The sequence below is a fragment of the Myripristis murdjan genome, chromosome 20, assembly GCF_902150065.1.
Source record: "Myripristis murdjan chromosome 20, fMyrMur1.1, whole genome shotgun sequence".
Taxonomy (NCBI): Eukaryota; Metazoa; Chordata; class Actinopteri; order Holocentriformes; family Holocentridae; genus Myripristis; species Myripristis murdjan.
This window is the reverse complement of record NC_043999.1, coordinates 25,046,369-25,073,661: the sequence shown is the minus strand read 5'-3', so window position 1 is coordinate 25,073,661 and position 27,293 is coordinate 25,046,369. Positions and strand designations below refer to the sequence as shown.

General features: G+C 39.4%; 3 protein-coding genes across 3 annotated transcripts in view; 2 read left to right on the top strand and 1 right to left on the bottom strand.

The window, feature by feature from the left end:
• Positions 1–3,654, top strand: part of itprid1 (ITPR interacting domain containing 1) — a 31,519-nt gene extending 27,865 nt beyond the window's left edge. The window contains exons 14-17 of the mRNA XM_030079874.1: positions 811–922; positions 1,441–1,734; positions 2,183–2,233; positions 3,442–3,654. Coding sequence (XP_029935734.1) covers positions 811–922; positions 1,441–1,734; positions 2,183–2,230 — 454 coding nt within the window. The 3' untranslated portion in view covers positions 2,231–2,233; positions 3,442–3,654. The remainder of the gene's footprint in view (positions 1–810; positions 923–1,440; positions 1,735–2,182; positions 2,234–3,441) is intronic.
• A 5,375-nt stretch (positions 3,655–9,029) lies between these two features.
• ppp1r17 (protein phosphatase 1 regulatory subunit 17) lies at positions 9,030–12,349 on the top strand. Its single transcript, XM_030079799.1, has 4 exons — positions 9,030–9,068; positions 9,618–9,710; positions 11,349–11,513; positions 12,212–12,349. Exons 2-4 carry the CDS (start codon positions 9,641–9,643, stop codon positions 12,280–12,282), a joined length of 306 nt encoding a protein of 101 aa, XP_029935659.1. The 5' UTR covers positions 9,030–9,068; positions 9,618–9,640; the 3' UTR covers positions 12,283–12,349.
• A 1,243-nt stretch (positions 12,350–13,592) lies between these two features.
• pde1ca (phosphodiesterase 1C, calmodulin-dependent a) overlaps positions 13,593–27,293 on the bottom strand; it is a 57,015-nt gene continuing 43,314 nt past the window's right edge. Inside the window, exon 17 of the mRNA XM_030079983.1 lies at positions 13,593–13,753. Coding sequence (XP_029935843.1) covers positions 13,593–13,753 — 161 coding nt within the window. The remainder of the gene's footprint in view (positions 13,754–27,293) is intronic.

Genomic DNA, 27,293 nt, shown 5'->3' with positions numbered 1-27,293 from the left:
TCACAAGTTCTGTAAACTGTCAATGTATTTTGTATTTAGAATGTGATGTTGCTGTCACATGGTATGCAAAAAAAGGTCACTTATCATTTTATATGTCCCAACTAGGACCTTAGAATACGAAGAAGAACAAGAAGCATATTCAAAATATTTACGTGCATGTAACATACACATTGTTATTCACAGGTTTACAGATAGCTATGACAACATGATAACTGACAACATGAAATTAGTTAAAAATAAGTCTGCTACAAGTGACGGTTGGGCTGAGCGATATGGCCAAAAATGTTACAATGATATATTGCATTATTTCAGTCAGTACCAATAATTATTTTGATATACATCAAATAATATTTATGTCACATTTAAAGACTATTTGCTCCTGTGTGAAATCTGAACAATCCACAATTCTAATAATTATCATTATGTTAATATCCTGTAGCCACCAAAGCAGCACAGTGTAGGGCAGTTCTTGTGTGTGGTGTGTATCTCCACACGCAAAACCGGGCATGCAACCAGATTTTTCTCTATTCTTGCCACATGATCTGTGATTTATCAATATTTTATTGAGCATTTTTTATATTTGTATTGAGGATAAATATAGTGTGATAATTATTGCTGTTGTTTTATTTGCCGAGCTCGAATACAGCCAATACATTACTGATTGAATACAGCACTAAAAAACAAGAACAACTTATTTCAATACAAAAATGTTCTACTAATGTGGGAAATGTGGTGATGGAGGATTTTTGTTTCTCTCTCTCTCTCTCTCTCACTCTGTGTGTGTGTGTGTGTGTGTGTGCATGCATACAGGGAAGAGATTCAAGAAATTGCAGAGTTGAGGAAAGCGGTGAAACAAGAGGCTGGAGAACTGGAGCTGCAGCTGGACGCGCTAGCTAACCACTATGATGACAGCTTCAAAATGGTACACACATACACACACACACACACACACACCACTGGCTGGCTGGCTGGCCAGCAGTGTTGGTAACAATTAACAGACACCTGAACAGAAACTGAATCATTAAAAATGCTCCATTGTTTATAATTTAATAATTACTGGTTATTTCAATTAGACATTAGTGCAAAAAATAATGATAAAATAAAGTAAAGTAAATAAGATTATCTAGCAGTTTCTTTCGATAATAGGTTATATTTTATTTTTAAGCCCTTTGTAAGGGCCAATTTATTACATTTTTACCCATTATTACATCATTCTGCATTGTGTACTACATTATCAGTTGCTTATGTAGACTAAAACTACAGTGAGCGAATGAATAATTAAGTGAATGAGTGCTCTAGCAAAAAATGCTCTATATGTTTGTTACTGATGATGACTATGAATTATTTAACTCATGTAATTAATTAATGTATTTTCCTTTTTCACTGTGATTTTTCTTGGTGTAATCTATGTTGTGATGTCTTGGTGCTGTGCTTGAGTAGAAGATGCACAGACTGTTGGATGAGCAGTCTCTACTCTGCTCTCAGCTAAGACTCTGCCCACCCGGAGCCACGCCTGTCTCCTCTGGCCCGGCCCACAGAACAGTGGCCACCCAGTGCTGCCTGCTGCCCTGGCTCCCGCTGACTGACATGCCAAGTGGCTACCTCCCGTCAAGCGGCACCTGGGACTTGGAATCCTCCAGACATTCACTTTCTGGTTCAGAGGGCGTGTGCGAGGGCCTGGGCTGCTCTCCCACGAAGACAGACAAGCTGGACTTTGTGGGCTTCCTCCAGAGAGTAAGAGCATTACTCAGCTCACATACAGAGAGTTACTTGCTCAATGTGCCCAATTATAGGCAAATCAGGGCTTGAAAACAAAACTCACATGAAATGAACTCATGTAGATAATTTATTGGACAGACTTGAGATAACCAGTCAGCCCAGCAGGTTAGAGATTTGGGTTGGATTGAGGTAGCAGGTATGTCATGACACAAAGAAGACCTGATTAACTTTTCAGGCTGTTCAGTCAAAAGGGGGGGTGGCAGTGGGCATCGCCTATCGCAAAAAAATCACATAACATCCCAGCAGAATAGACCATAAAATTTTGATTCAAGATTTGGCACATCATATTAGGACCGTTGACAGGGGGTAACATGTTTACTTGTTACAGGTTTTGTGTTACAGTACGCAACTATGGAAAAAAAAAAAAAAAAAAAAAAAAAAAAAAATCTGCCCTCTTTTCCAGTTGAAGGAGTCTTTGCGCCACTCTGCAAACACAGAGTCAGCAGAGTAAAAGGTGAGTCAGGTCGAAGACCTTTTACTTTAAGGCTTTGGATTTATTCCGTTGTTCATGTTTTCTTCACAAAACAATATTCTCTTACTGACTTTATTTGTATCTTATAAGTCCTTTATCTATAAAAGACTTGACAGTTTTACTCCACTACATTGCAATGCAAATGCAAATTGTACAATACATCACAACATTTGTCTGGTATTTGCTGTTTCTCATGACTTAGAACAGAGGGGTTTGTATAGAAGCTGTATTGAGTCAGTTTATGTGATAAATTGTTTCACAGGCAGCAGAAATGCTCCATGTTACCATCTTATTTAATAAAACCTTAAAGCCCAGACACCCTAGAGTACTGGCACCAGTGGCCATCCTGGTTGTGTCCACCGGATTTCTGTTGAAGCTTTGTCAGGAATTCAGGAAAACAGTCACTTCAGTGTATATAGTTCATGGCAGTCATTTTAAACTTTTGCTCATTTTCAAAGTAGACTGCTCGAACGCATGCTCATTCCCAAGTCGTCAAATACTGCAGTTTTGTCGCACCCCTTTCGCGTTTCATGCCGACACAAGGCAGCCTTCAGCATCAGGAAGAGACGCATCACTTCTCACTTTTATCACACGTCAGTGTTATGTGGTTAGGTTCAGGCAGCAAAACCATTTGATTAAGGTCAGGGAAAGATTATGGTTAGGCATTGAAACAACTTGGTTAAGGTAAGGGGAAGGGTATGTTTCAGCAACAAAACAAAAACTGAACACGATCTTGGTCACAAACAGAAGGTCTCACTGGAGGTGGGACTCGAATGGGACTTGGGACTCACCACTTGTCAACTACATCACCATCCCCCACATCTCATACTGACAAAAGGGTGCCTTTGGCTTCTAATGGGTGCCTTTTGAGTCTGTATCAGATGTCAAAGGCTGCCTTTGGTGTATTTGACCACCCAGGAAAGAGAATGGGCTGGATTGATCCGTAATCCCATATTTGGGCTGAAAAAATGATGTGGCACTAGAGAGGTCCACAAAGAATGAGTCATTTTGATTCTCTTAATGGGAACAGTTTACAAAATTAGATATCACTTTTAATTGAGTGGGATTTTGAATGGAGAACTTTAACAGAATAGTATTTCATCAGGTATTTTATCAGTGGATAATCAACTTTTCTTAAAGCATTTGTACCTTTATTTCAACTCTGATTGTTTTAATGTCTCTTATTTCAGATATTGTACTGCTGCTTTCAAATCCTGGTGAAAAGGACCTGTTGTCTGAAGTCTTCCATTCAGCTACTGAAGGCCATACCTTGAGGAATACTTGGAGATTTTGAATTTCAGTTGTGCTGCACAGGGAATTCATAACAATATGAGAATATTTTCAGCATTTGCTACATTTGCTATTTAAAGCTACGGTAAAAATGGCTTGTTAGCATTCCCCACTGAGGAACACCAGAAACACACTGCATGTGTGGAGTTCACAACCTGTTTGAAATTTTCTGTGCAAAATTTTCTACATGGCTACAATATGTTGCCATTTGGAACCACTACACCGGTGTTTGTTAGCAGAGGATTGATTGATTATTTTATGTGTTACACATTGGAATTTTGCAAAGTTACTTAAATAAAAACTGTTATGTTTATTTGGAAACATCCATGTATTATATGGTGGTTTGGCTGACTCTCTTCAGCATTGCAAAGATTTTCACATGCTGTGCACACACCACTGCTGGTGTAGCCTGGGGTAAGGCCACAAGTTCCTGCATGAAATGCTAACAATGCTAACAAACCATTTTTGTCAGTTCTTTGATATGGGGTAAGAAAACCAGCAGACAAAAACATGTTCAATATGTTAAGGTATTCCTATGTTAATTTGAAGAATGAATGGATAATGCATAAAGCACACATGTGACATGAGACATGAAATAAAGTGAGTGCACATGGTATACTGTTTAAATTATTTAGGTTTGGCTGGTTACAGTTATTTAAGTTAGTTACAGATGTGAGCAGAAATATTAATATAAGTTGCTGGTCTAGATATATTAATTATGCCTCTGTGTATGGAGAGCACAATGCCTTAGATGTATAAAGCCACTGTAGAATAGCCTACTTTACAACAGTACAACATGTTGGTGTCTGAGATGTAATTACATGTCAGGGTTATATAGTCACCATAATGCCTATTAATAATTTATTAGAACTTACCACAACTGATAAGATGCACCTTATGTAATTTCTGGAAGTTTGGCTGAAATCATTTGTATATATCAATAATAAAATACACAACACACTTCAACTGGTCTATTAGAGAGTCATGTATCTATCAGAGAAATAGAAACCTTGATATAAATGGATATGGGTTGTACTTTAGTGCTGGCACAGATCAAGCACAGTGACTTTGCACTAGCTAAGTGGTAATTTTGTTGGGCACAGACAGAAATTTCCTACTAATAATGGATTCCTCCTTATCCAACCCCTTAAGCATCTGTGCTGCAGATGCACCTCTGGTTGGGACAATACCAAAAATCTGTTGGTCATGGCCAAGTGAGTTTGTGCTGTCAGCTTGCTTTTGCAACCTCATTCAGCAGAGACTATGGAGTGATGTTCTCTGTGTTTCAGTCAGTTCAAGTTTGCTTTAAGGGGCTATAAATTTAGTAGCTTTGCCATTTGTGTGTAGTCCAAACTCTATATGGAAAATTTAAATGTGACATACATTGAATGAGTATGTTGTTTTATAAATTGTCAAATAAACTATTTCTATTACCAGCCATAGCCTTAGCAGCAAAGCAGTACATCAGTACTAATCTGCTGTCTTTGATGTAGAGTATTGCAGTGGCTAAAACTGATGTCCGATGTCGTTGATTTGTTGTCACACTCTGAACACCAAAACTGTGCCAGATGATGCCAGGCATTTTTTTTAAATCTCAAGAAAGCAACATCATGTTGCTTGTGGATATTTGTTTAACACAGGTGCTATTTTTGGCATTTTTTGAAAAGCCCCCTTTTTTTTCCAAGGATATTTCCAGGGACTCCAAATGGCAGAAATGCTCATCTAGGCTTCATGCTTTGGACCCTCAAGTTACCTTTCAGCACTGTAATTCACTGTAATTTAAAAAAATGTATATTTTTTTAATTATTTTTTAAGTTGTTTTTTTTTTTCCTTTTTTGGGCTTTTTTTCCCTATATTTTTTATTTTTTATTATTATTATTATTTTTAACGTTTATTATTATTATGTTTTTTTTTTTTTTGTTTGTTTTTTTACACGTGTTCCCAGTAATTTTTAATTGCCTTTCTTCCCATGTTTCTGAAAGCTGTCAAGTGAATTCATGCAAGCTTCATACTTGAACACTAACGAATGGCAGTCAGATTAAATCAAAGAGAAGAAGACATTAAGATGATTCCTCATACATTTTATGCATTCTAACTAGTGAATTTCTAGTGAATTAAATTACAGTGAAATTAAGCTGTTCCTCATTTTGCTAAGAACGGCCTGGTAGACCCTCGAGGACCCCGGACCTCACTTTGAAAACCACTGATCTAAGGCATAAAACTACACAAAATGACAACTTCTGGCCTCTATTGACTCCACATAACTTCTTGTATGCAACTCGATGCCATTGAATCTGTATTCATGGCTGTATTGGTTACATGACACTGCCCATGATTATGCACACTAACAGACATGACAAACAAAAATGAATGACACTTCATTTGTCATCTCTCTCTCTCTCTCTTTTTTTTTTTTTGTATATTCAGTATGTTATACATTCTATGACTGACACTTGGGAAAAAAAAAAAAAAACATGAACCACTCACACTAGGTGATGAAACCTCTTATATATTCACATGCTTGATGGATTGTCTTTTACCTACCAATCACACTGCAAACCTCTCATAGCAAAGGGCAGGTTTGGAACAATGGCCCAACAAGACACAGTACACACTTCAGTGTGAAGCGTAAAATACCGTTTGGTCTGGTACAGTCCTTCATTCAGACATCAAAAGCCTTTTGGCTGATTGGAACATCAGGAGTGTTTTATTTATAAGACAATAAAAAGAACATGAACAATGAGCTTGATCATAGACATAATCTGTTGCTCACATTAAAATGTTGGTTCATTAAAGACCCTGGATTCCCCCCATCTTTGGAGAGATAAGTGTCCCAATTATTTTGTGCAGCAGTGGGGGAAGCTGGTCCTTGTCACTAAAGCCTGGTGTAATGACGCTTGTGTATCTGTTGTAGATTTATTTTCCTCTTTTCTTTATAGGGGTGAAAGACTTCCCTGCGTATGGATGGTGTTCTGAATGTTAGAGATGGGTATCATTTCTTGATAATCTCAGTGACATGTAGCTGCACAGGCATGCAAAATGTGGTTTCAAAATCATGTAATACCAGGGCCAATTTCCAATACTGATACTGATACTTTTATTATGAAAAACAGCCATTTATTTTCATGTAGGGGTGAGCAATGTGCAGTGCATCATGATTTTTTTCATAATTATGTGCAGTTTTAATATACAAATAATATGAACAAAGTGCGAATATTTATTGGTGCAGAACGGTTCAACTGAACTTGAACAGAAACTTTTTTATGCTGTTTTTTTCCCCCTGGTATTGGCTCTATCAATACCCCTATGTAACAGTATGTCACATGTCTGTAAGGCAGATGTTTATTAGTGGCAAACTCAGTTTAACCCTCTGAACCCCAAGCAGTTTTGGGGTGTTTTCTGCTCCCCTCACATTTTGGCTCACTGTGGGCTTGTTTTTCACTGCAACTACAAGTGGTGCACCTCTATGGAAACAGCACAGCTGTGGCTATCACCTGAAACCATTCAAAAATGTCTTTCACACAGTATGAAAGAGTTATAGTGCCATAAATAATAAAAAAAATAAAAAGGGCAAACTGATTTTTTTGGATAATTTATTTTACAAAAATCGAGAAAAACTGGAATAAATGTACAGAACATTTTTTCAGGTGTCCACAAGTGTCACTGATCCAGGAAAAAAAAAGTAGGGCTTCACATGATGTATTTTCTGAAATATTAACATTTTTCCAACCTGTATAAACTTAGGCGTTTTTACTGCCTTGTGCCCTTCCATGTTACTACTGTTGCCAACACACTGAAATTCAGTGAATTTTTGTAACGCGACTTTTGGGCTCACCTGAATCAATCAAGATGTCTCAGATCCGCTGAAGACCGCAGAATTTTCTGTTTTTTGAATGATCTGGATTGAGTAAACGACTATTTTTTGGCGAATTGTTGAATGAAGCATGTATAATAAAATGATTCGAATGAAAATCGCTTTTTTAGCCTTAGTTTCGTCCTTTTTTCTACCGCTAAACCGACGTCGGACATGTTGCATTCAGGGACCGTCGGAATAGGTTTTTAAAGCTTCCAGCTATGATAAACGGTTGAATTTTGGCGATTTTTTAAAAAATACATGTCTTTCTATCCCGCCCGCGGGTTTGGGGTTCAGGGGGTTAAAAAAGGAAGAAATGAAAGGTTTTACCTTTTCATTCGACTACTGCCACTATTGCTGTTACCCAGCACTGAAATCCATACCGTATTTCAGTTAAAAAATTAAGGAATGGTCTCAGTGAAGAATAAAAAATGTGCAATTCACTTTGAAAAAAACAAAACAAAACAAAACAAACAAACAAAAAAAACAATGTCATTGATGCATATGAAGCTATTTTTATTACTGTTGCAGAACATAGAGGTGATCATTTTAAAGCTTTTACCCCTGACATGCTGACTGACTTAACTGTATATTCTACCCTGTTTAGCAAGTGCTCAGCACTGCCCCCGATGTCCAAAAGGCTGCACTGCACCTTTTTTTGTTTGTTTGAGGCATTCTTTCTGATGGGCTTTGGGTCAGTTATGATTTCTGGCATCCCAGAATAACTCCCTTTGACACACTCTCAACATCAGCTACAGCTCCAGTCACTTTAACCTCCCTCGAGTGACACTAAGGGCTTACCTCTAATACCCAACATTACGAAATCATTTGTAAGCGCACAGCTGATTTTGACAAAGTCAGCAAGGCTAATGAAATGGATGACACTGCTGGCTTGAAATAACCCACTCAGCAGTTCAGAGACCAAACTGCATCAACAATTATAGCCTGTTTTGGACATTTTTTTTTTTTTTTTTGGACCGGACCCTCTGTTTACAATGGAGATTTGTCCAAATTATGAAGAAAGAGGTTCCAACACAAGTCGTAAGTGATGAATGTGAATGTCTTGGTATATGTGAGTGATTCAGTTGGGAACATTTTCAGGTTTTCAGGTTTTCAGGAAAGTGTGTGTTTGTGTTTCAGTAGTACATGAGACCTTATGACAATACATGTTTGGATAAAATTTGGATTTTCCCCCATGTGGCCGCTACACAGTGGTTTCATTTTTCTTGCATTTTTCCATTTCTTTGTTTTGTCCTGTATTTATTTGTTCATTATATCCTGCCATCTTTCATTTCCCCCACACCCTCACCCTCACCTATCACTCCACACACCCCTTCCCCCCACCCACCCCCCCACACACACACTCACACACACACAGAGTGAAGAGCAAGAGAGATAAAGAAGCCAACTTCTCCATCTCTGGTCTTCATATAATTGGTCAGTCCGTTGAGAGGAGCTAATTAGAAATGTATTGATATTCATAAGGCCTTCCACTTGGACCCTTGCCTGGAGGGAGAAGTGGGGGGTGTAGAGGGGCTTTATCGTCATGCCAACAGCGTCTGATGGATGCAAAGCAGATAGGAGGCTCCTCCTCTGAGGCTCATAAGCCAGCGAGCCGGGCTTGGATGAGGCTTCGCTGCTCTGCTGTCTGTCTGCCACACTGCTGAGGTGAAGGTAGGAGCACTTCTTTATCTCTGACTGCTGGTCATTTTCTTTCTCTCAGACTTCTATTCTGCCCCTCTCAGTTGTTTTTTTTTTCTTTCAGTCTCTGTCTTTGCTTCCTTCTCTTCTGTTTCTCACCACATATTTTGACCCTGTTGGTTAGTTTCTAACACTGCTTTTGCCTCAAAGTATTGGTTCTGTTTCGCTCTTTTTTCTTTTATGTATTATGTTCTTGTTTGGCTCAGCATGTGTTGCTTTTGTTAATTGTCATGTAAGCCAGGGTTTTTTTTTTTATGATTTTATTCTTTGATGAAAGTCTTTCAGACAAACAGCTGCAATTACAATGTGAAAATCCCACCAATGTAAGTGTGTATGGAAGCTGTTTCTTTAACAAGTGCAGCCAAAATCTCAGTGATACATACACACAGTGTCTTGTCCTTTGTTGGTGCCATAAGGTCCAGTCATGAATAATGGATTATGGATGTGCATGTGTGTGTATGTGTGTGTGCATGCATGTGTGTGTGTGTGTGTGTGTGTGTGTGTTATGTGATCTGCGGACAGAGGAAGCCCTGAGGGCCTCAGAGATGACGACTGGATGGATGAGGTCGACCCTGGAGCCTGAACATCGACTGACAACGCAAGACAGCAAACACTGTGAGCACAAAGACCTGAAACCTCTCCTCCTTTATTCAAAATAGCGTGGTATCAGTTAATACTACTACTACTACTATTAACACAGTACTTCACACAAATAAGTAGGAATAGCACAATCTGTAAATAAAAACTAAATAAAGCAAAGGACCAAATGAAATAAAAAGGACAGGAACACATCAGCAGAATAAAAAAGCAGACTGAGATGAACCATTTCATCGTGTAAGACATAAAATAGAGTGTAGAAAAATCTGACATCAAAAAAAGAGATGCAAAGATTCCTTTGATATTTCAGAAATTATTGTCATTTCTGTGATGTACTTAAAATCTGAATTGATCTTTATTTGCATTTCATTATTGAGCATAAAGAGAAAAAAAGTCATTAAGGAGGCTTAATGCAATTTGTTACATGCAGCTAGAGCTCTGAGCAGGGCAGGCAAGGGTTAATCCTTCCCATCCAGATGTTTGAGCAGTTCACCTTGTCGCCGAAAGTCTGCAGCCTCTCCACATTTTCTAATTGGACGTCAAAATAATCCAAGTAATCCAATGATAAGAAAAAAGACGAGTTAGATAGGTGATTTGCTGGAGAGCACTGTTCATTTGACTCTGTTTAGCCCAGTTTTGTTGCTCTGCGTTGCCCTCTGGGGGTGTCCTCAGATATTCTTATAGGTGAAATATCCCCCGTGGAGACAATATCTGCATGTTTAAAAGCACAACCCAGCACAGTCAACACAATCTGGCAGCTCAATGGCCCAGATTCAACTGCCTGTAATTTCATTTATTGTGGTTTGGTGTATTAACAAAGTGAACCAGCAGTGAAAAAGTGTTGAAAGCCTACATGTAGTCTGGCATGGCACAAAGCCTTGCCAGTGCAGGTTTGTGGCACTTCATTTCATAGTTGTGGAATTGGACCTGACTTGGACTCAAGTCACAAACTTGTTGACTTTAGACTCCACTTGACATAATCAGAGACAGACTTGCAACTCAACTTTGACTTGAACAGCGAGGACTTGTGACTTCACTTGAACTTGAGCCTTTTCCCCTTAACCCTGTATTTGTCATGTCTTTTTTTGTGTTTCTTGGACGGGATGTAACTTAAACTTAATTTCACTATACAACCTGTTGTATAATGACAAATAAACTTCCTTGATTTTGACTCGGACAGACTTGATACCTTCCCCAAGGCTAAAGATGAGAAAATAGGCAATTACCCAAACAGGACTTTAACTGACCTCAGCAGATCAGCTTTTGACAGACAGCTGAATGACAGCTGTAACATCAGTTGCCTCTCTCATATGCATGCACTTCCATGGAAATACAAGATCTATTTGGAAATTAATAAATTCACATTTTGTTAAAGTGTCCACGGCTTGTACAAACGGAATAGTAATAATTACTTGGTTAAAATTATGATTTGTTTAGGACTTCAACCTCAAAGTTTAAGACTTGGAACTTGACTTCCCTGCCTTGTCTTGGGACTTGAATACCAGGATTTGAGATTAACTTCTCACCTGCCAAACAATGACTTGACCCCACCTCTGGTAAACTGTACAGAAAACCAGAAGGTGTGGGAGGGAGTGGTGTGGTCAAAACAGCCTGCACAGAACTTGACTTTCAACCGCTTGTCTCACTGTGTGACAGACCAGGAGGCGCTGGACAGCCTGGAGGACAGGAAGTCAGGGATGACGGAGGAGGAGGACGAGGAAGAGGACGATGCTCTTGGCCCTCAGCATCTGGAGGACGACCAGCTGAAAAAACCTCGCAGAAAAGATACACCTGTCCTCAACTGCCCTCCACATATACCAGGTCGACACACACCCGCACACACACACACACACACGCATGCATGCACGCACACGCGCTCGCGCACACACACACACACACACACACACACACACACACACACACACACACACACACACAGGCATAAATCATGGCATAACCCTTTGAAATATTTCAAACCTGAGCAAAGAGAAAATTCCCATAGGATTGCCACAAAATTACTGAAAAAGTAAAAAAAAAACAAAAAAAAAACATTACATTACATTATCAAACATTAAATGTTTAATCAGCAAAATATGACCAAAATTAGCACTAAAAGTAAAGTACAATAAAACTTTATATTAAAATTTAAATTCCATGCAAAATACCATAAAATTACCAAAAAAATTGAATTTGAAAAAAAAAATGTGTGTGTGTGTGTGTGTGTGTGTGTGTGTGCGCGCACGTTTGAAAAAAAATCTATATCTATATCTATCTATCTATCTATCTATCTATCTCTCTCTCTCTCTCTCTCTCTCTCTCTCTCTCTGTATATATATATATATATATATATATATATTTGCGTGTGTGTGTGTGTCTGTGTGTGCACATGTGTGCACCCATATGAATTGCTTACACACAGAAAAACACACACACCATAAAGTGATGTGTTTCATTCACAGTCAAAAGTCAGGGAGAGATGATATTTCAACGTCAACTCCTGTGGATTTCCTTCCTTTCAGGCGTGAGACTGATGAAGGGGGAGAAGCAGATGATCCACTCCGAGGATGAGGAGAAGAATGTCAAGGATTAGAGGACTCTACGCCTTTGGTCAATGTTGCTTTTCTCTGTTTTTGTGAATGTTTTATCTGCGCAATTTCATTAAATGACTATCAAAAAAGTGGGATTTCACAGTGATTCTGTTGAAAAGTTCCTGCTCCTTTCATTTTATTGGTAAAAAAGCAGCAAATCCATAAAGTGACAAAAAACACTTGTAGGCAATAGATTACACTTGACTGACAATTAGCTGTGCAAACATTGAACTCTGAAAACTGCGAGACAGGCTGTAAGTGCTGGGGAAAGTGTTAAGGCATTGTATGACTACATGACTTACAACATTTTCAACATTGACATACTCAGAAAACAGGAAACACAATGATATTCAGTGTTAATATTAATACAGTCCATTCCCTTTACTCACATGGTAGCCATATTTGATTCATGGCATGTTCAGGGTAGGTAACTCCACCAGGCGAGGGCTGAGACTAACTCATCAGCAAGGAACACCAGTCAGCTCAAACAGTAAGGTAGAGCACAGCCGGCACAAGCAGCACTACAAACTAGCAAGCAATGTCAAGTGCCAGGGTGCAAGATAAATGATTAGGACTTTTTATGGTTACTTTGTTGTCAGAGTTAACTGCAGTTTTAGTGAGGTGGTGATACGTTGCATAGGCAAGGAGTTCATACGGAGAAGAAACTCATGCCAAACTCAATTAAAAATCCCATTGGCTTTGCGCTTATTTTCATGGTTATGGAAAATACAATACTTTGTAAAAGTTAAAGTCTGGATTTGTTTAGAGCTCCAAATTGCCATTCACAGTCTCAAAGGGCTTTACAGGTCCACAACTTTTAGTTTAAAACAAACAACAGGACAATCCACCTGACCTGAACCCTTACAGCAGGCAAGAGCAAACTAACCCCCAAAACTCAAAGATAATTGAGAATAACAGAAGAAATCTTGAGCGGGACCCTGGGGGGAGGGGCCCCTCCCTGGCCAGCCAGGAGTGCAATAGCTGCTGCGCAGAAGTATTAGCCACTAGCCATTTTGAAATAAATTAAACTTTGCTGATTGCCAACAAAAGCAAATGTTATCAACATCAATACAGTTGGTAAAGTCTTTCATTTGGACTTTCTGCACCCCTTTCATCAATTTCCAAAAAGAATTTTGTATATTTCAGTTTTGAGTTGAATTTTCAAGGTTGGGTTTTCTTGTTTCCATCTGGTTCAGCCCTGTATGGTACATGGCATGCATCAAATATGGCTGCCATGTGTTAATAAAAGTCTTGTTTCTTGGGACAATATCTCCAGATGGTGTTGCGTGGTGTCACAGTCTGCCCCATGATGTCACTTTCCCCAACGTAAGGAGATGTGCTGAAGCCGCCTGGCTTTTTCCCTGGCATCGATAGGCTGCACCTCAGCAACGTTTGATTTCACCAGCTGGTAGGAGCTGGCACAGTAGCTGGGTCTCTGGTAGTAATGAGTCAGACGGCATTCCCCATCAGAATCTGGAAGAGACAGAGAAATTATACTTCATCTTTCATCTGATTGTGTTCTTTTACTGTTGGACCTTTTTAAGTTTCAGATTTGGTAACTTAGTTAAAATGTTCAAAAGTGGGTTCAAAATTCAATATCACATCAATGTCAGCATCCACTTTAACATTTATGGGGCTAATACCCAAATCCTAAACTGTCAAATCTGTGTGAAGCCTGACCTCTAACAGTGGTGGGTGCCTGGTCTTTGGTGGCAGCTGATGCCACCAGCCATAGAAAACAACAGAGGGTCAGGATTCAGAGGTTTGGCTTAGAGGTTTAATTACCAAAACTGCCTATTCTAATTTGATATCATGATAGTAAAGACACAGAGCCATCATCTGAGCCCTTTAAGTTCAGGTTTATTGTCACAACAGTGCAATAAATAAAGAAGCATCAGAACCAACATGGTCACATGACAAACAGTATTCCTACTGTGTGGGATGAAGTCTCTTATACAAAAGATCCAAGATCCCAAAAACAAAACAAAACAAAACAAAACAACAAAAAAAAAACAAAAAAAAAACAACAAAGCAACAGGAGCGCAATGAACGTGATACTGACAGTGTGATTTCACTGAATGCACAGATTTGAATTCAGTTTTACAGTTTTAGATACTGTTAAGGTTTGAAATGCTTGCAATACAATCAAGGTATTGTTATGGCTTCAAGAGATAAACTAGAGAGAAATATGGTTTTCATATAAAAAAAAAAAGAATTTATTTGGCACGCATGATTTTTTCCAATATCTATGTTGCATTTCTACAAGAACAGACATTAAATGCTTAGTTCCATGTGGTGCAGCTAAGATCTTCTCATGGTCACCTACTGGGATGAGCCATGAGAGCTGGGACACAAAGAGTTAAAAGCAGCCCATGGCTCTACTCATATGGTATTGTAGTATTATGTATGAAATACATATAACGTATATATGTACATATATGGAGGACATAAAATCAGTGAATCATCCCCCCAACCTTTGCATTTTGTGGAACACCGTCCCATGCGATAATGAAATCAACTGAACTTACTGGCACCCTGGATAGAATTGCATAGAGCTGAGATTTGACAAGTAATAAAATTTGAGTTTGCTCTGAAACGCATTCAAATCCTATTCTCTATCCTTTTGCCACCGCCTCTGTTTTTCAAGACAGTACAGACTTACTGGAGAGATAGGAATTGTGTGTCTAAAAGAAAAATAAATTATGCCCCAAAAAGCTAACATGTTCTCACCAAAATATAGTAGGGAATTTCCACTACACTATGATTTTTGTTTTGTTTAAACTCTAACAGGCATGCTGGTGTCCTTGGCCTACATACTGTCTTTCAGAGGTGGTAGTAGGTTCAATTTTAAACCTATAGTGAAGATAGTACTTACAAAACTACATGACCTAAGGAATATATTGGTACCAGTGGATTTCTTAAGTCCTGTGCCCCCACAAAATGGGTCAAAAATGGGGTTGGCATGGAAGAGCTTAAAACAGACAAAACAGAGTTGCAATTTGATTAAAAACACTAACAATCTTTGCACCTATTACCAATTAGTGCACGTCCCCAGATTATATTAATCTTGTGTGAATATGGCTTCTGTGACTGTATCTCTATCAATGCCTTTCTGAAGTGGGGAGGGTGAGGTCAGTTGTTAAGGTGTTTGGCTTTTACTTTTTAATTGTTTATCCAAGAGCACTGATATATTCAGGTGAATAACTTGTGAATAAATGTGTATGAGCTGTTGATAATGTTAATGTGAGTCAACAAAAACATAAATGCCACAATTTGAGATCAAACAGAAAGAGTTCTCTTTAACAGCTGAGCCCACCAGTGGGTTCAGTTGTTGGCAGTGTCAGTTGCTTTCCTAAAAAAAAACAAAAAACAACTGCATAAAACTGCATAAAAAACCTAATCAATGTAAATTATTGAACATGTACAGGCATGTTCATAACTTTATTCTGGGTTGTTGTTAGTTGGAAATTAATGTTTACTACAAACTTTTTAATTCAAGCCACATTCCTGCAAGCCTAGGCTAGAACTAGGTTTATATGCCTTGCTAAGTAAATGATGAAATTAATTCACATCAGTAAACTGTGTATGGAAGTTCCTTTTACATCAATATTTGACAAAATGCCATAACAAAACAGGAAGAGACAACAAGTTCTCTGAAATCACTGGTTCATAACAGATCTAGCCATTCCATCCATTTTCACAATGGTAGCAGGCAGACGTCATCAGCCCAGATGTTCCTTTCCCCCGCCACATCCACCAGCTCCTCCTGGGGGATCCCAATGTGTTCCCAGGCCAGCCGGGATATATAATCCCCAGTGTATCCCGAGTCTGCCCTTGGGTCTCCTCCCAGTGGGTCGTGCCAGGGACACCTCCACAAGGAGGTGCACAGGAGGCATCCTAATGAGATTCCTGAACCACCTCAGCTTGCTTCTTTCAACGCGCAGGAACAGTGGTTCTACCCTGAGCTCTTCCTGTGTAAGCTTCTTACCCTATCCCTAAGGGGGAGCCCAGCCACCTTGTGGAGGAAACTTATTTCCACTGCTTGTATTCAGAATCTCATATTTTTGGTCTCTACAGTTCATGACTATAGATGAGGGTTGGAACAAAGATTGACCGGTAAATTGAGAGCTTTGGCTTCTGGCTCAATTCTGTCCATATCACAACAATGACTGCACTACTGCCACGGCCATCCCAATCCATCTGTCAGTGACCATGAACAAGATACTTCAACTCCTCCACTTGAGGCAATAACTCACCCCCAACTCAGAGAGGGCAAACTACCTTTTTCTGGCAGAGGACCATGGCCTCAGACTTGGAGATGCTGATCCTCATACCAACATACCAACCAGACTTGAGGCCAGTAGAACCACATCATCAGTAAAGAGCAGAGATGCACCCTAGGGGCTTGCTGGAGTCTTCTGGAGTCCACTAAGCTAGCCGAGGAAGGCCAGCTTTGTCAGCTGGCCTTCCTCTGCAATGGCATCAAGCACCAGGTCCTTCAGTTGCTGCCACAACAGGCACCAATGACCCTCTGACCACAGCTCAAAGCTGCCACAGTGGAGGCTTTGAGTAGGGCCATTCTGACTCCATGTCCCCAACCTCCCTCTGGAACAGGGAGAAAACTCCTTCGGAGGTGTGAGTTGAAGACCTTCCTCACAGGGTCCTCAGCCACATGTTCCCAGTTCACCCTCACAACATGCTTGGGTTTAACAAATCTGTCCAGCAGCCTTCCCTGCTATCTGATTCAACTCATCATCAGGTGGTGACAGCTCTACCCCTCTGTCCACCTTCAATGTATTTGGACATTGTCCCCCAGAGTCCCCAGATGGCGCCTTCACTAGGACACTTCCCAGTGAATCTAGGAAGGCTGGGTTCTCCAAGCTGCCATTTGGCACTTTTGCTGTCACAACATCATATGTGCACACCACTCTGGCCTGGCTCCAAGAGAGCGCCCTGGTATCCCCCCACTAGCTACAGCACGGGCTAATGAATTTAACTACTCAAACAAAATTACATCAATATTTAATCTTTTTTTTTTTTTTTTTTTTTTTTTTTTTTAACTACTAGTAATAACATAGTTAAGTTTTTGTTATGTTGAGATATATTTTTTTTAGTTCCCCTTAAAACAAAAACTCTTGTCAAACATCTGCTTAAAGTATAACAGCTGAAAAATAACAACAACAACAAACTATATTAGATTCATATTACCCAAAATGCTGTATGCCAATGAACTTGACACACTTTTCTAAAAGGGGAGCTATCAGTGGGCTTTACTTGGTTACACTGAACATGCTTGCTTTTTATTGGCTGAAAAATACAATTAACAACTGACCCCACTTCACAACTGCCACCACCTCATGCCATTGTTTGCTTGTGGTGGGTACAAGGTTTACAAAACAAAACAAAAACAAAAGCAAACCAACAAAAAAAAAAAAATGTAATTTTGACATGGTCTGAGAACCAACAAACTAACCAACAAAAATGCAAACCCTGATCTTCAAACTCAAATATAATACAAAAATAAAAAAAAAAGATTGGCATCTCCAAATCATCACAAGGGATATTGCTCACACACAATCAACAATCACGTAACAATTAGAGCTGATGAGTATCGAGCTAGATGTCAGGAAAGCTTATGTAGTAGCAGGACAGAGGCAAAACCAGACTGTCAAGTCATTTATCGACACAATTTAAGGTAAAAATTTCTGCGGAGCAAAAACGAACATGAATGTTCACCAGATCTTCATGCCCAGAGGTTTTGCTTCTCAAGTTTCATTTTCTGTCTTTGGACAAGGCCACAGAGTTTCTATGCAGTGTCTCAGGAGGTCACTCCTGATATCTATTCATAATTTTTCCTCTATAACTGCCTTTACCTCTGACATATTGTACAGCGGTGCATTCATGATCCACAAACAAAGCAAAAATACATTTCAAGTATGCTGGTATGTACATCAGCAAAACAATGTTCTCCATATCACAACAGCAGTTTTACTGCTTCTTCTTTTTTTTTTTTTTTTTTTTTTTTTTAAGATTTCATATCTCACAGTTGTTAGGGGTGCTTTAAAAAGGTGTGCACTATGTGTGATTTTTGATTTGATTTGATTTGTTTACACATATGTGGGTGGTACAAATTGATATGTACATAAACAACAGTAAATGTGATGGAGAGGTGACAAAAACCCTCAAAGGGGCCTGATGAAGGCACTCTGCAGTGCATACCTTGATCTGTTCGAGAAAGAGAAAAAAATGAATAGGAAAGGAGAAAAAGATAAGATTTCACACACTCATATCACACATACATATATACAGGTACCCAAAGAAGTTAAATAAGATTGAAGTGATTAATTATTAGTGGGTTGTTTACAAACATAATCCATAATGATTAAATCAAGGAGATAAAAACAAAACTTTAACTGCTTTCTTAAAAAGTTTAAAATACGAGATGGCGGAGCATGACTGAAGCTCTTTGATTGAGATGTTTAATAGATAGGAGGCCTGAGTTTGTTGTTATTTCAAATGGAATAATTGTGGAATTAATGATTGTAAACTGAACTGAATACTGTTTGTGAAAATATTAGGTAAGGGTGCTGTTCAAAGAACTGTAGACAAATAATGCAGTCTGTGGTTGGTTGACTTGATAAACACTGAGAATGCCTGACTGGAGAAACAACGGCTGATATGAATGAGTCTTATGATTTGTAATATTTGTCTCTAAAGATGAATGTTTGATCTCAAGCTAGTTGTTTAAAACAGTCAAGCCAAAGGGAATGAATCATAGATGCAGAAGCAATGAAGTTATTAAGACTGGTAAGTTTAACAAGTAAGAAGTGGAAGAAAAGCCACATAAAAATTCAGCCAGGCAAATGTGGACATTACATCTTCTACTGAGCTGTAGGTAAACAAGCTAAGCATTAAAATTTGACAACTTTCAGAGATAAAGTCGCATTAGAAACAATAAAATGCATTCAAAATGTACCACTGACTTTGGCAGCCAAAAGGTTAATATATATTTACAGCAAGTTAACAAGAATGAGACAAATGTGAATGTCAAAAGTAACAAATGCATTCAAGAGCAAATTCTTTGTTAGCATAGCATTTTAAAATCGGACATATCTGATTTATCAGAACCATAAACACAGTAACTAGTCTTTTTGAGTTCTTGACATCAATAAAATCTTTTTTTTTTTTTTTTTTTTGTAAATACCTTACTTTAAATGTTTTGTTGTGCATCATATGTACATTATAAGCATATAAGCACTTTACTTACATAATAATCACTTGTTATTGTTATTGTTATTCACTAAACAGTGTCATCAGAAAGTACTGCTAAAGGTTTTGCCACTGGTGTAATAAACTGGTGGTTAAAATTATTCTGACATACTCACAAAGTGCTTATGTTGCCATACCAGGGCCGATCATGTTTTATCCCTGTTTGTAATTCAAGTCAGGTTTTAAAGCTTTCCTGTTGCTTATCTCAGGGAACTTTCACTCACCACAGCTACACAAAAACCCTATGTAAACGAGCCCTGTCCATTAATTTTTTTTTAGTTAATTAACTAATAAATAAATGTATTCTCAAGTTTCCCTAACATTGAATAGGTGGTTATGGGTCATCCATGTCTACAGTCTTGGAAACTGGTATTAAATAAGCATCATTTTCACCTGATGTGACAACTGAGTGTTTTTAGTTTTATTTATTTATTTTTTAAAATTGCTATTATTATTCATCATAGTTTCCAATACCAGGGAGGCCTTTTAAGAGATCTAGACACCGTTTTTGGAGAGGAAGCTGAGGCTCAGTAATCTCTAGCTGTGTGACTAATCAATCACTAATCTGGAGTGAATGTGAATTTGATCATCTTGTAGCCTGAATCCTTGATTTGGACATTGGGTCCAGTAAACACTGGTGTCAGTGTTGTTAGCATTGTTTCTCATCCCACCTGTCTTACTCGTGGACACGTGCATGATCCTCAGAGCCTATCGAACATACGTAAGCACTGTACTTCCTGCATGCCAAATTGTACCCCTAGATGTACTACACCTGTGACTTGCTGCAGCGACCAGGTCTGAGGACTGTGGCACAAACTGCCAATGTTGCCTGGACAACTAGATGCCGCAAGCACTGTGAGGAAAAAGAATCACAGTATTAAGGCTTGCATCCATGCTAGGCTAAAATCTATGATACAGTGGGCATTTATTTTGACAAACTCTTCAGATTATGTTATTGGTACAAAGGAAAGACCTTAATGGCTAAATCTGTCACTACACTCGCCAATCAGAGGTCTTGGTTGACAGCAAAACATCCATTACTGAAAACACGCGAGGGCTGCCATCAGATCAGGTGACAAAGTAGCCCTCAGAGCACCAGGGGACAACCCAAGCCAGCAGGAAAGCTAAGTGGACCTATACACAGATAGTCCACAGCCACCTCTGTTACAGCAGAGGCACATGCTGTATGTGACAGGCCATCTCTATGTGGCTATCCAGTGACAGTGACACCATTTTCCCAGACAGGCTGAATTAATTCTGAATTCCTTACTGAAGGCACTCAATGATGTGACGCCAAGGACGACAACTCTCCCTCTGGAAGAACACATGCTTTGTCTACATGGGAGCTTATGCATGGTCTACTCACACAAAGCTGCAGGGCCCAATAGGCAGACCAACTAGCAGATGTTTTGACAGACATCTTTAACATCTGCCTGAGCCAAGCGTTCGTCCTGGAGTGCTCGAAAGCTGCCACCATCATACTGGTGCCAAAGAAAATAAGTGTGACCTGTCTCAAAGACGTCCACCTTGTGGCACTTACACCTGTCATAATGACATGCTAGGAGCTAGTCATGGGTCTCATGAGGTCCAGTTTCCCCAGTGTCATAGATCCCCTCCAGTCTGCACATCATTCATACCAATATACAGATAACACTATATCCCACTACCCTGTCACACCTGGACAAAAACACCACCCACATCAGGATGCTACTTTTGAACTTTAGTTCAACTTGCAAAACAGTCAGTTCCCAAAGGCTGATAGCTCTCCCTGCTGCGCCTTAATACTTAATAGCATAACAATATGAAATGAGTGACCAGAGGACAAAAAGGCTCATGGAGGACCAAGTAGAATAGGTCAAATATGTACTAATTTCATAAACTAGGATAGTGGCTAGAGATTTACACTCACCATCAAAGAATCCGAGATCTACACGAGTGAATGATGAATCGCCTGTGTCAGGGTTGTCATGAAAGTGTCCAGTTTGTGTCTCTAACTATTAGTGCTAATTCTGTTGGGTAAGATTAGTTATAATGTTTGTGAGTAAAACAAAGGCTATAGCAAGCAAGAAAAGCAGGGCTAGTCAACAGACCTTATAGTTAGCAGGTGAAAAACTGTATTCAATATGTAGTAAGGGAGGAGGTTATGATTTTCTTTCAGGGCTTCATTATGAGTGATAGCGCCAGAGTATTTCCTCTCACTGCAGACCTCAGATGGAGGTTCCCGAGGAAAATCAAGCAATTGCATGACAAGGCATTTTCCCACATAGGAATAGCGCTTCTTTTTCACACATTGGCAGTTTTTACCCCAAAAGGTAAGGTCGCTAAGGTCAACCCCATAAAGTAGCAAAGCAACACAACAGTTTCCAGTTTCTTGTGGTTTTAAAGAGCCGCTAACAAACAAGAATTCCATTAGTGAGGGTTTCAGAGGGGAGTTTCAATGTCCCATGGTGTAAATGCTGTATCAAAGGATTTTCTATTTATTTATTTATTTATTTATTTATTTTCAGTTTTTGGCTTGAATAATTTAAAGCTGTACAATATCAGCACAAAATAGTAGCTGCCACAGCTTCACTTCATAAATATCAATCAGCAGCCTTCTAAAGTCCATATCAGTCTCACCACCATGGGTTTGTGCTCCCATCAGTCCTTCCACTGGCAAAGCAGCTCTTTCTGCCTTTCTCTCTAGATTTAATTCAAACAATAAAAGCATACGCTGTTTGACCAGGAGTGCCACTGACATGTTGATTTTAAAGGGTGCACAGCTTGAACAATCTTCCATTATACAACATCGATTCTATACAATATAGACAACATTTAGAACTGAAAATGTAGTGACTTATTTACTAATTCAGCAAACCATTCATTCATTCATGCACTCATTCTTTATTTCCTCATGAATGATTGTATCTGTTGATTGAAAATGATCCTCATAAAATGTAAAAAAAAAAAAAAAAAAAAAAAAAAAAAAAAAGTGGTTCTACATTCAAAAAGTTGTTCTTGAGTCACATACATACATACCAGGCAGGGGTTTGTCTGTCTTATGGCCACGTCCCAATACCTCTATGTGTCTGTCTCTCACAGACTGAAAACCACCTCGCTGGGAAGAGCCAGATTATAGTCCAGTCTGGCCTGGGGGAGGCGGGTGCGAGGTGGAGGCACCCATAAGGAACATGGCGGTAAATCAAATGAAGTTTAATAAAAAAAAAAAAAAAAAAAAATCAGTCGAGCATATAGACTTCATGGATGAGCTAACTTTGTTAGCTTGAAGGTTCTGGGTGCGTTATAAGTGATCACAGTGGGGAGCCATGGCCTTAGGAATACAAAGACATCCATTTTAGGCAGTGGTTGAAAAACAGAATGAAGAAAAAGGGAAAATCTGCAGTGGTCCACTCAGGAAAGGTAGAGAGATGTGCCAAATTGAAATCCAAATGATCTCTGGATGGCAATCTAGACCAACAAGGACAGCTATAGAGAGAGAAGTGCCCTCTCAGCAACAGAGTCCTTTTGATGAAAATGAGGCAGAGATTAGTTTTGGGCATGGAGGCAGCAGCTGCTGTTGGAGATCAGGAGGGCTGTCATGATCACTCTGGTCCTTGTCTTCCTCTTAATCTGTTCAAGTAGAGGGAATATGGCACAAACTGTCTAAATACACAACTCTACCCACAAGCTGAGCTGCACCACATTGGCTACATTACCATTCTTTTGATCTCCAATGTTTGTTCATCAATATTTCAAAAAATATAGATAGTATCTAATTGGCGGTTATGTTAAATGGCGCTTTTCTGGTATTCTGAGCACTTAAAGTGCTTTACAGTTAAATATATGTAATTATTCACAACGGTTTCAACATGGCATGTGAGCTTTACTTGTCAACAATACATTTTTTAGGAACGGGAATAAATACTTTTCATACAGTGGGCATTGTATTTAGGAACAAATCTTCCAATTCTGTCATTTATACTGAGGAGTGACCACTTAGGCCACTTAAGAGCCAGAGGAGTTCATCCAAGCTGCAAATGAAGGATCAGCACAAGAATGTTTTGAGCCAATGCAGCACATGTCCAGCTAATTAGTATGAAAGGAGGAGAGCATTCTCATTATGGTGCAGTAACTCTTAATGGGAAAGCAAGAACAGATCCATGTTGGATTTTGCTGCATGAGGGAAAAGTGGAGGGTGTCCTCAAATCAAATTCAGTCAAATCCAGATTCACTGACATTACAATTCAAAGGCAAGCTGTGCATTTTTTGTGTTTCAGTTGCTTGAGCTAACAGCGCAGAGTTTTTACCTTATCCACGAAATGTAATTTCCTCCCAAGAAACACCTTTTTTTGAATATGCAAAAGATTACAAATCTCCCCTGATGTTACTCTTTGTCAAGCAACAACAGCAAAAGCGACTCAAAAAAACTACAAAAAACACTTTGAAGTTGAGACATTGCGGTAGATATTTTGTTGATCCTCTCCCATCAGCATAATGCAGAGGGCTCAGAAATATGCATACTGACTGAAATCATAAAAAAAGAAATGGCTGAATAATAGAGGTGATGTAAATTGTTTCTACAGCAACTATAACTGAAAAATTGCGGTAAAAAAGTGTTTTTTAGATTTTTTTGTGTGTTTGTTTGATTGTTTAGATGTTTTTCTGCAAAGTCTAATCTGGTCTTCCTGTTCTTGAGTGACACCAGTGGTCTGCACCTTGCTGTATGCCCTCTGTATTTATTTTCTCACTCATGTCTCTTGACTGTAGATTTGGGCAATGATACGCCTGCCTCCTCCAGAGGGTTTTGGACTTCCCTAGACGTTGTGAGTGGGTTTTTTCTTCACCAGTGAAAGAATTGTTCAGTCATCCACTTCAGATGTCTTCTGTGGTCTTACAGGCCTTTTGGCATTGCTGAGCTTACCAATGCATTCCTTCTTTTTCAGGATATACCAAACCATTGATTTGGCTACTCTTAATGTTGTTGCTATTTGTGTAATAGATTTTTAAAAGCTTTTTTAGCCTAATGACGGCCTCCTTCACCTGCATAGACACCTCTTTGGTGTCTATGCAGGTTGAGGGTTCTAATAAATAGGCCATGAAACTGCTTTTTAGTCAAGTGCCCAATTACTTTTGAGCCTCTGAAAATGGGGTTACAATGTATAAAACTGGCTGTAATTCCTAAAAGGTTAAGGCTACATTTTTGTTCAACCCCTTAAATTAAAGCCGAAAGTCTGCACTCCAGTCACATCTTGATATCTTCTTTTACAAAGCCACTGTGGTGGTGTTCAAGGCCAAAATGATCAATATTGTGTCACTTTCCAAATACTTCTGGACCGATCCGATATTAGCATCGGATATTGGCGCCGATATCAACATTTTACCTGGATCAGGTATCTGTAAAAGCAGCCGATCTGTAAGACCAATCCTTCCCCTTTAAATCTTTGCAACACGGGTTACGTCATACGTCACGTGTGCGGCGTGTGCCGCATGCCGCGAGAGTTGATTAAGTTGAGTTGCAAACATGGAGCGAGCAAAAGGGTCTGCGATATAGAGGTATTTCATGCCAAGTAGCTCGACGGCAGTTTGCAAAGTATGTAAAATGAATGTTGCCGGGGGGGGGTGGTAGCACTGCCAGATATAACACCACAAATTTAATCAAGCACCTCCAGAAACACGACGTGAAGGAGCACAAGGAATTCCAGCAGCTGAACAGATCAAAGGTTTGTAGCTTCTTAAATCAACAATGATATCGGATCAGTGTCTGGTATTGACCGATATGCAAGGCCCCAGCATCAGTATCGGCATCGGAACTGAAAAAGTCGGATTGGTACATCCCTACTACAGAAGGAACAGGCACACGTTTGCACCTCTTGCTGGATGAATGGCAATGGGTACATTTGATTTTAGGAACCACTGACAACATGGGCGGTTTGCTGAACACTTCTTCCTCTCATTGGCCAGTTGCTCTCTTATGTTTCAGTGCACAGCTGCACATACATTTTTAGCCATTGCAGATAGACGAAAATAACATTTTCCCATAAGTCTTTGAATATCAAAATCTATATCAAAATCGCAATATGGTTGGAAAATATGATATTTTGTAAATATTGTGCACCCCCAACACCAGCACTGTTAGTCAAGCTTTCCACTCTTTGCACACAGTTAGTGAATAGCATAGCATTTTCATTTGGTCATTTTGGTGGCACACCTCCCTGCAAAAACCTCAGTCAGTGTGGGGCTCTATATTTTCACTGATGGCACAATTGGTTTGGACAGAGGTCACCTTGATGGAGCTGCAGAGGGCACAAAGCTCACATTCACAACATGGCTGAGTGGGGCACTTAAAGAATGCCACCTATCTGTGGTGTAAGGGGACAAAATGAAAAATGACATCTTGTAGGATCAGAAGCTGTTTTGAGGAGCACTGTCACCATGGCAACAAAAGAGAGGGATTCAAGAGAGGAGAGGTAAGAGAGGGATGAGGTTTGTGACAGAGAACAGCAGGTGGTTGCTTGATGAAAGGCGTCTGGGACGGTGCAAGACACAGCGAACTAGCACACATCACAAGGAACATGTGATGGCTTGGACTGTAAAACCTTGGTGGCAGAAAGTCTGTCACTCTGTCAATTCTAGCATCTCAAGAGATGAAACACACAACTATAGTATTGTCAGTTAAGCTGTCAAAAAGATGGCCTCCAGATAATTTTGCAAATAGTCTGAAATTTACCAAATTTAAATTCCACTGAAAATGAATTTGATTTTAGCGTCAAATCATAACAAAAGTTACTTCAAAGCACTTTACACAGAACCATCAGGCTCATCCCATGAGCCAGCACATGGTAAGAGTGGTGAGGGGAAATAACCTCAAGCAGAACCAGCTTCTGGGTGGGCAGCCATCTCAACCAATTAAGATTCTTTGGTTCCTTTTCTAAATGTGTGCTAGTTGTCCTGTCTCTGGTTTAGAGTTCAGTGAATCCTGGTTTACCTTCAGATGAGGTCACAGTCACACTCATCATCAGTGATGTGGGAGTTTAACTCCTCAGCAACATCTCCTGAGAGTCAAACAGAACTATGTCACCAAAAACAGGACCTCCAGGACACGAAAGGCACTGAAAGGTGTCTAAAGCAGAAGGCATAAATCCCCAGTTGCAGTTAAAAAGTACTCACCTGGCCCTGAAGACCCTGATGGTTTTGAGATAGAAATGCACTGATATCACATTTCCCTCTTTCCCTAATGTCCTCCTTTCTCATCTAATGTAAGGGGCGCCGCGCACGGTGGCTGACCCGAAGTTCTCCTGATCCTGTAACCCTGTATTTGTCATGTCCGTTTGGTGTCTCTTGGACGGGATGTAACTTAAATTGGAATTTCCCCTTGTGGGATTAATAAAGTGTACTTACTTACTTACTTACGTACTTACTTACTTATTCTCTTTCAAGTATCAACCTGATTCCGAGTAACAGTATATTATAAATATATATATATTTTTTTATGTTTTAGTGTTTTAAAGTGATTCCTTTTCACTTCACTCTTACTGTTTTTTTTTTTTTTTTTTTTATTGAAGAAATTCTAATAAAAATAGCCTGGTATTCACCCTATCTGATGCCAGTGTTGCTATCCATAGTTTAAACCCCAATTTCCAACCATTTCATTTTCCTTTGCCTTCCTGGGCATGTAGTGTCAAGCACTGAAGTGGAGGATGATCCCATCTCTTCCTTGCCTTCTGTGATCAGTGACCTGATGTCCTATTTTACCATACCTTTTATT

Coding starts and splice junctions, on each gene's coding strand:
- ppp1r17 (XM_030079799.1), top strand. CDS start 9,641: ATGACGACTGGATGGATGAGGTCGACCCTGGAGCCTGAACATCGACTG. Junction 9,711..11,348: donor AACGCAAGACAGCAAACACT/GTGAGCACAAAG, acceptor ACTGTGTGACAG/ACCAGGAGGCGCTGGACAGC. Junction 11,514..12,211: donor CTGCCCTCCACATATACCAG/GTCGACACACAC, acceptor CCTTCCTTTCAG/GCGTGAGACTGATGAAGGGG.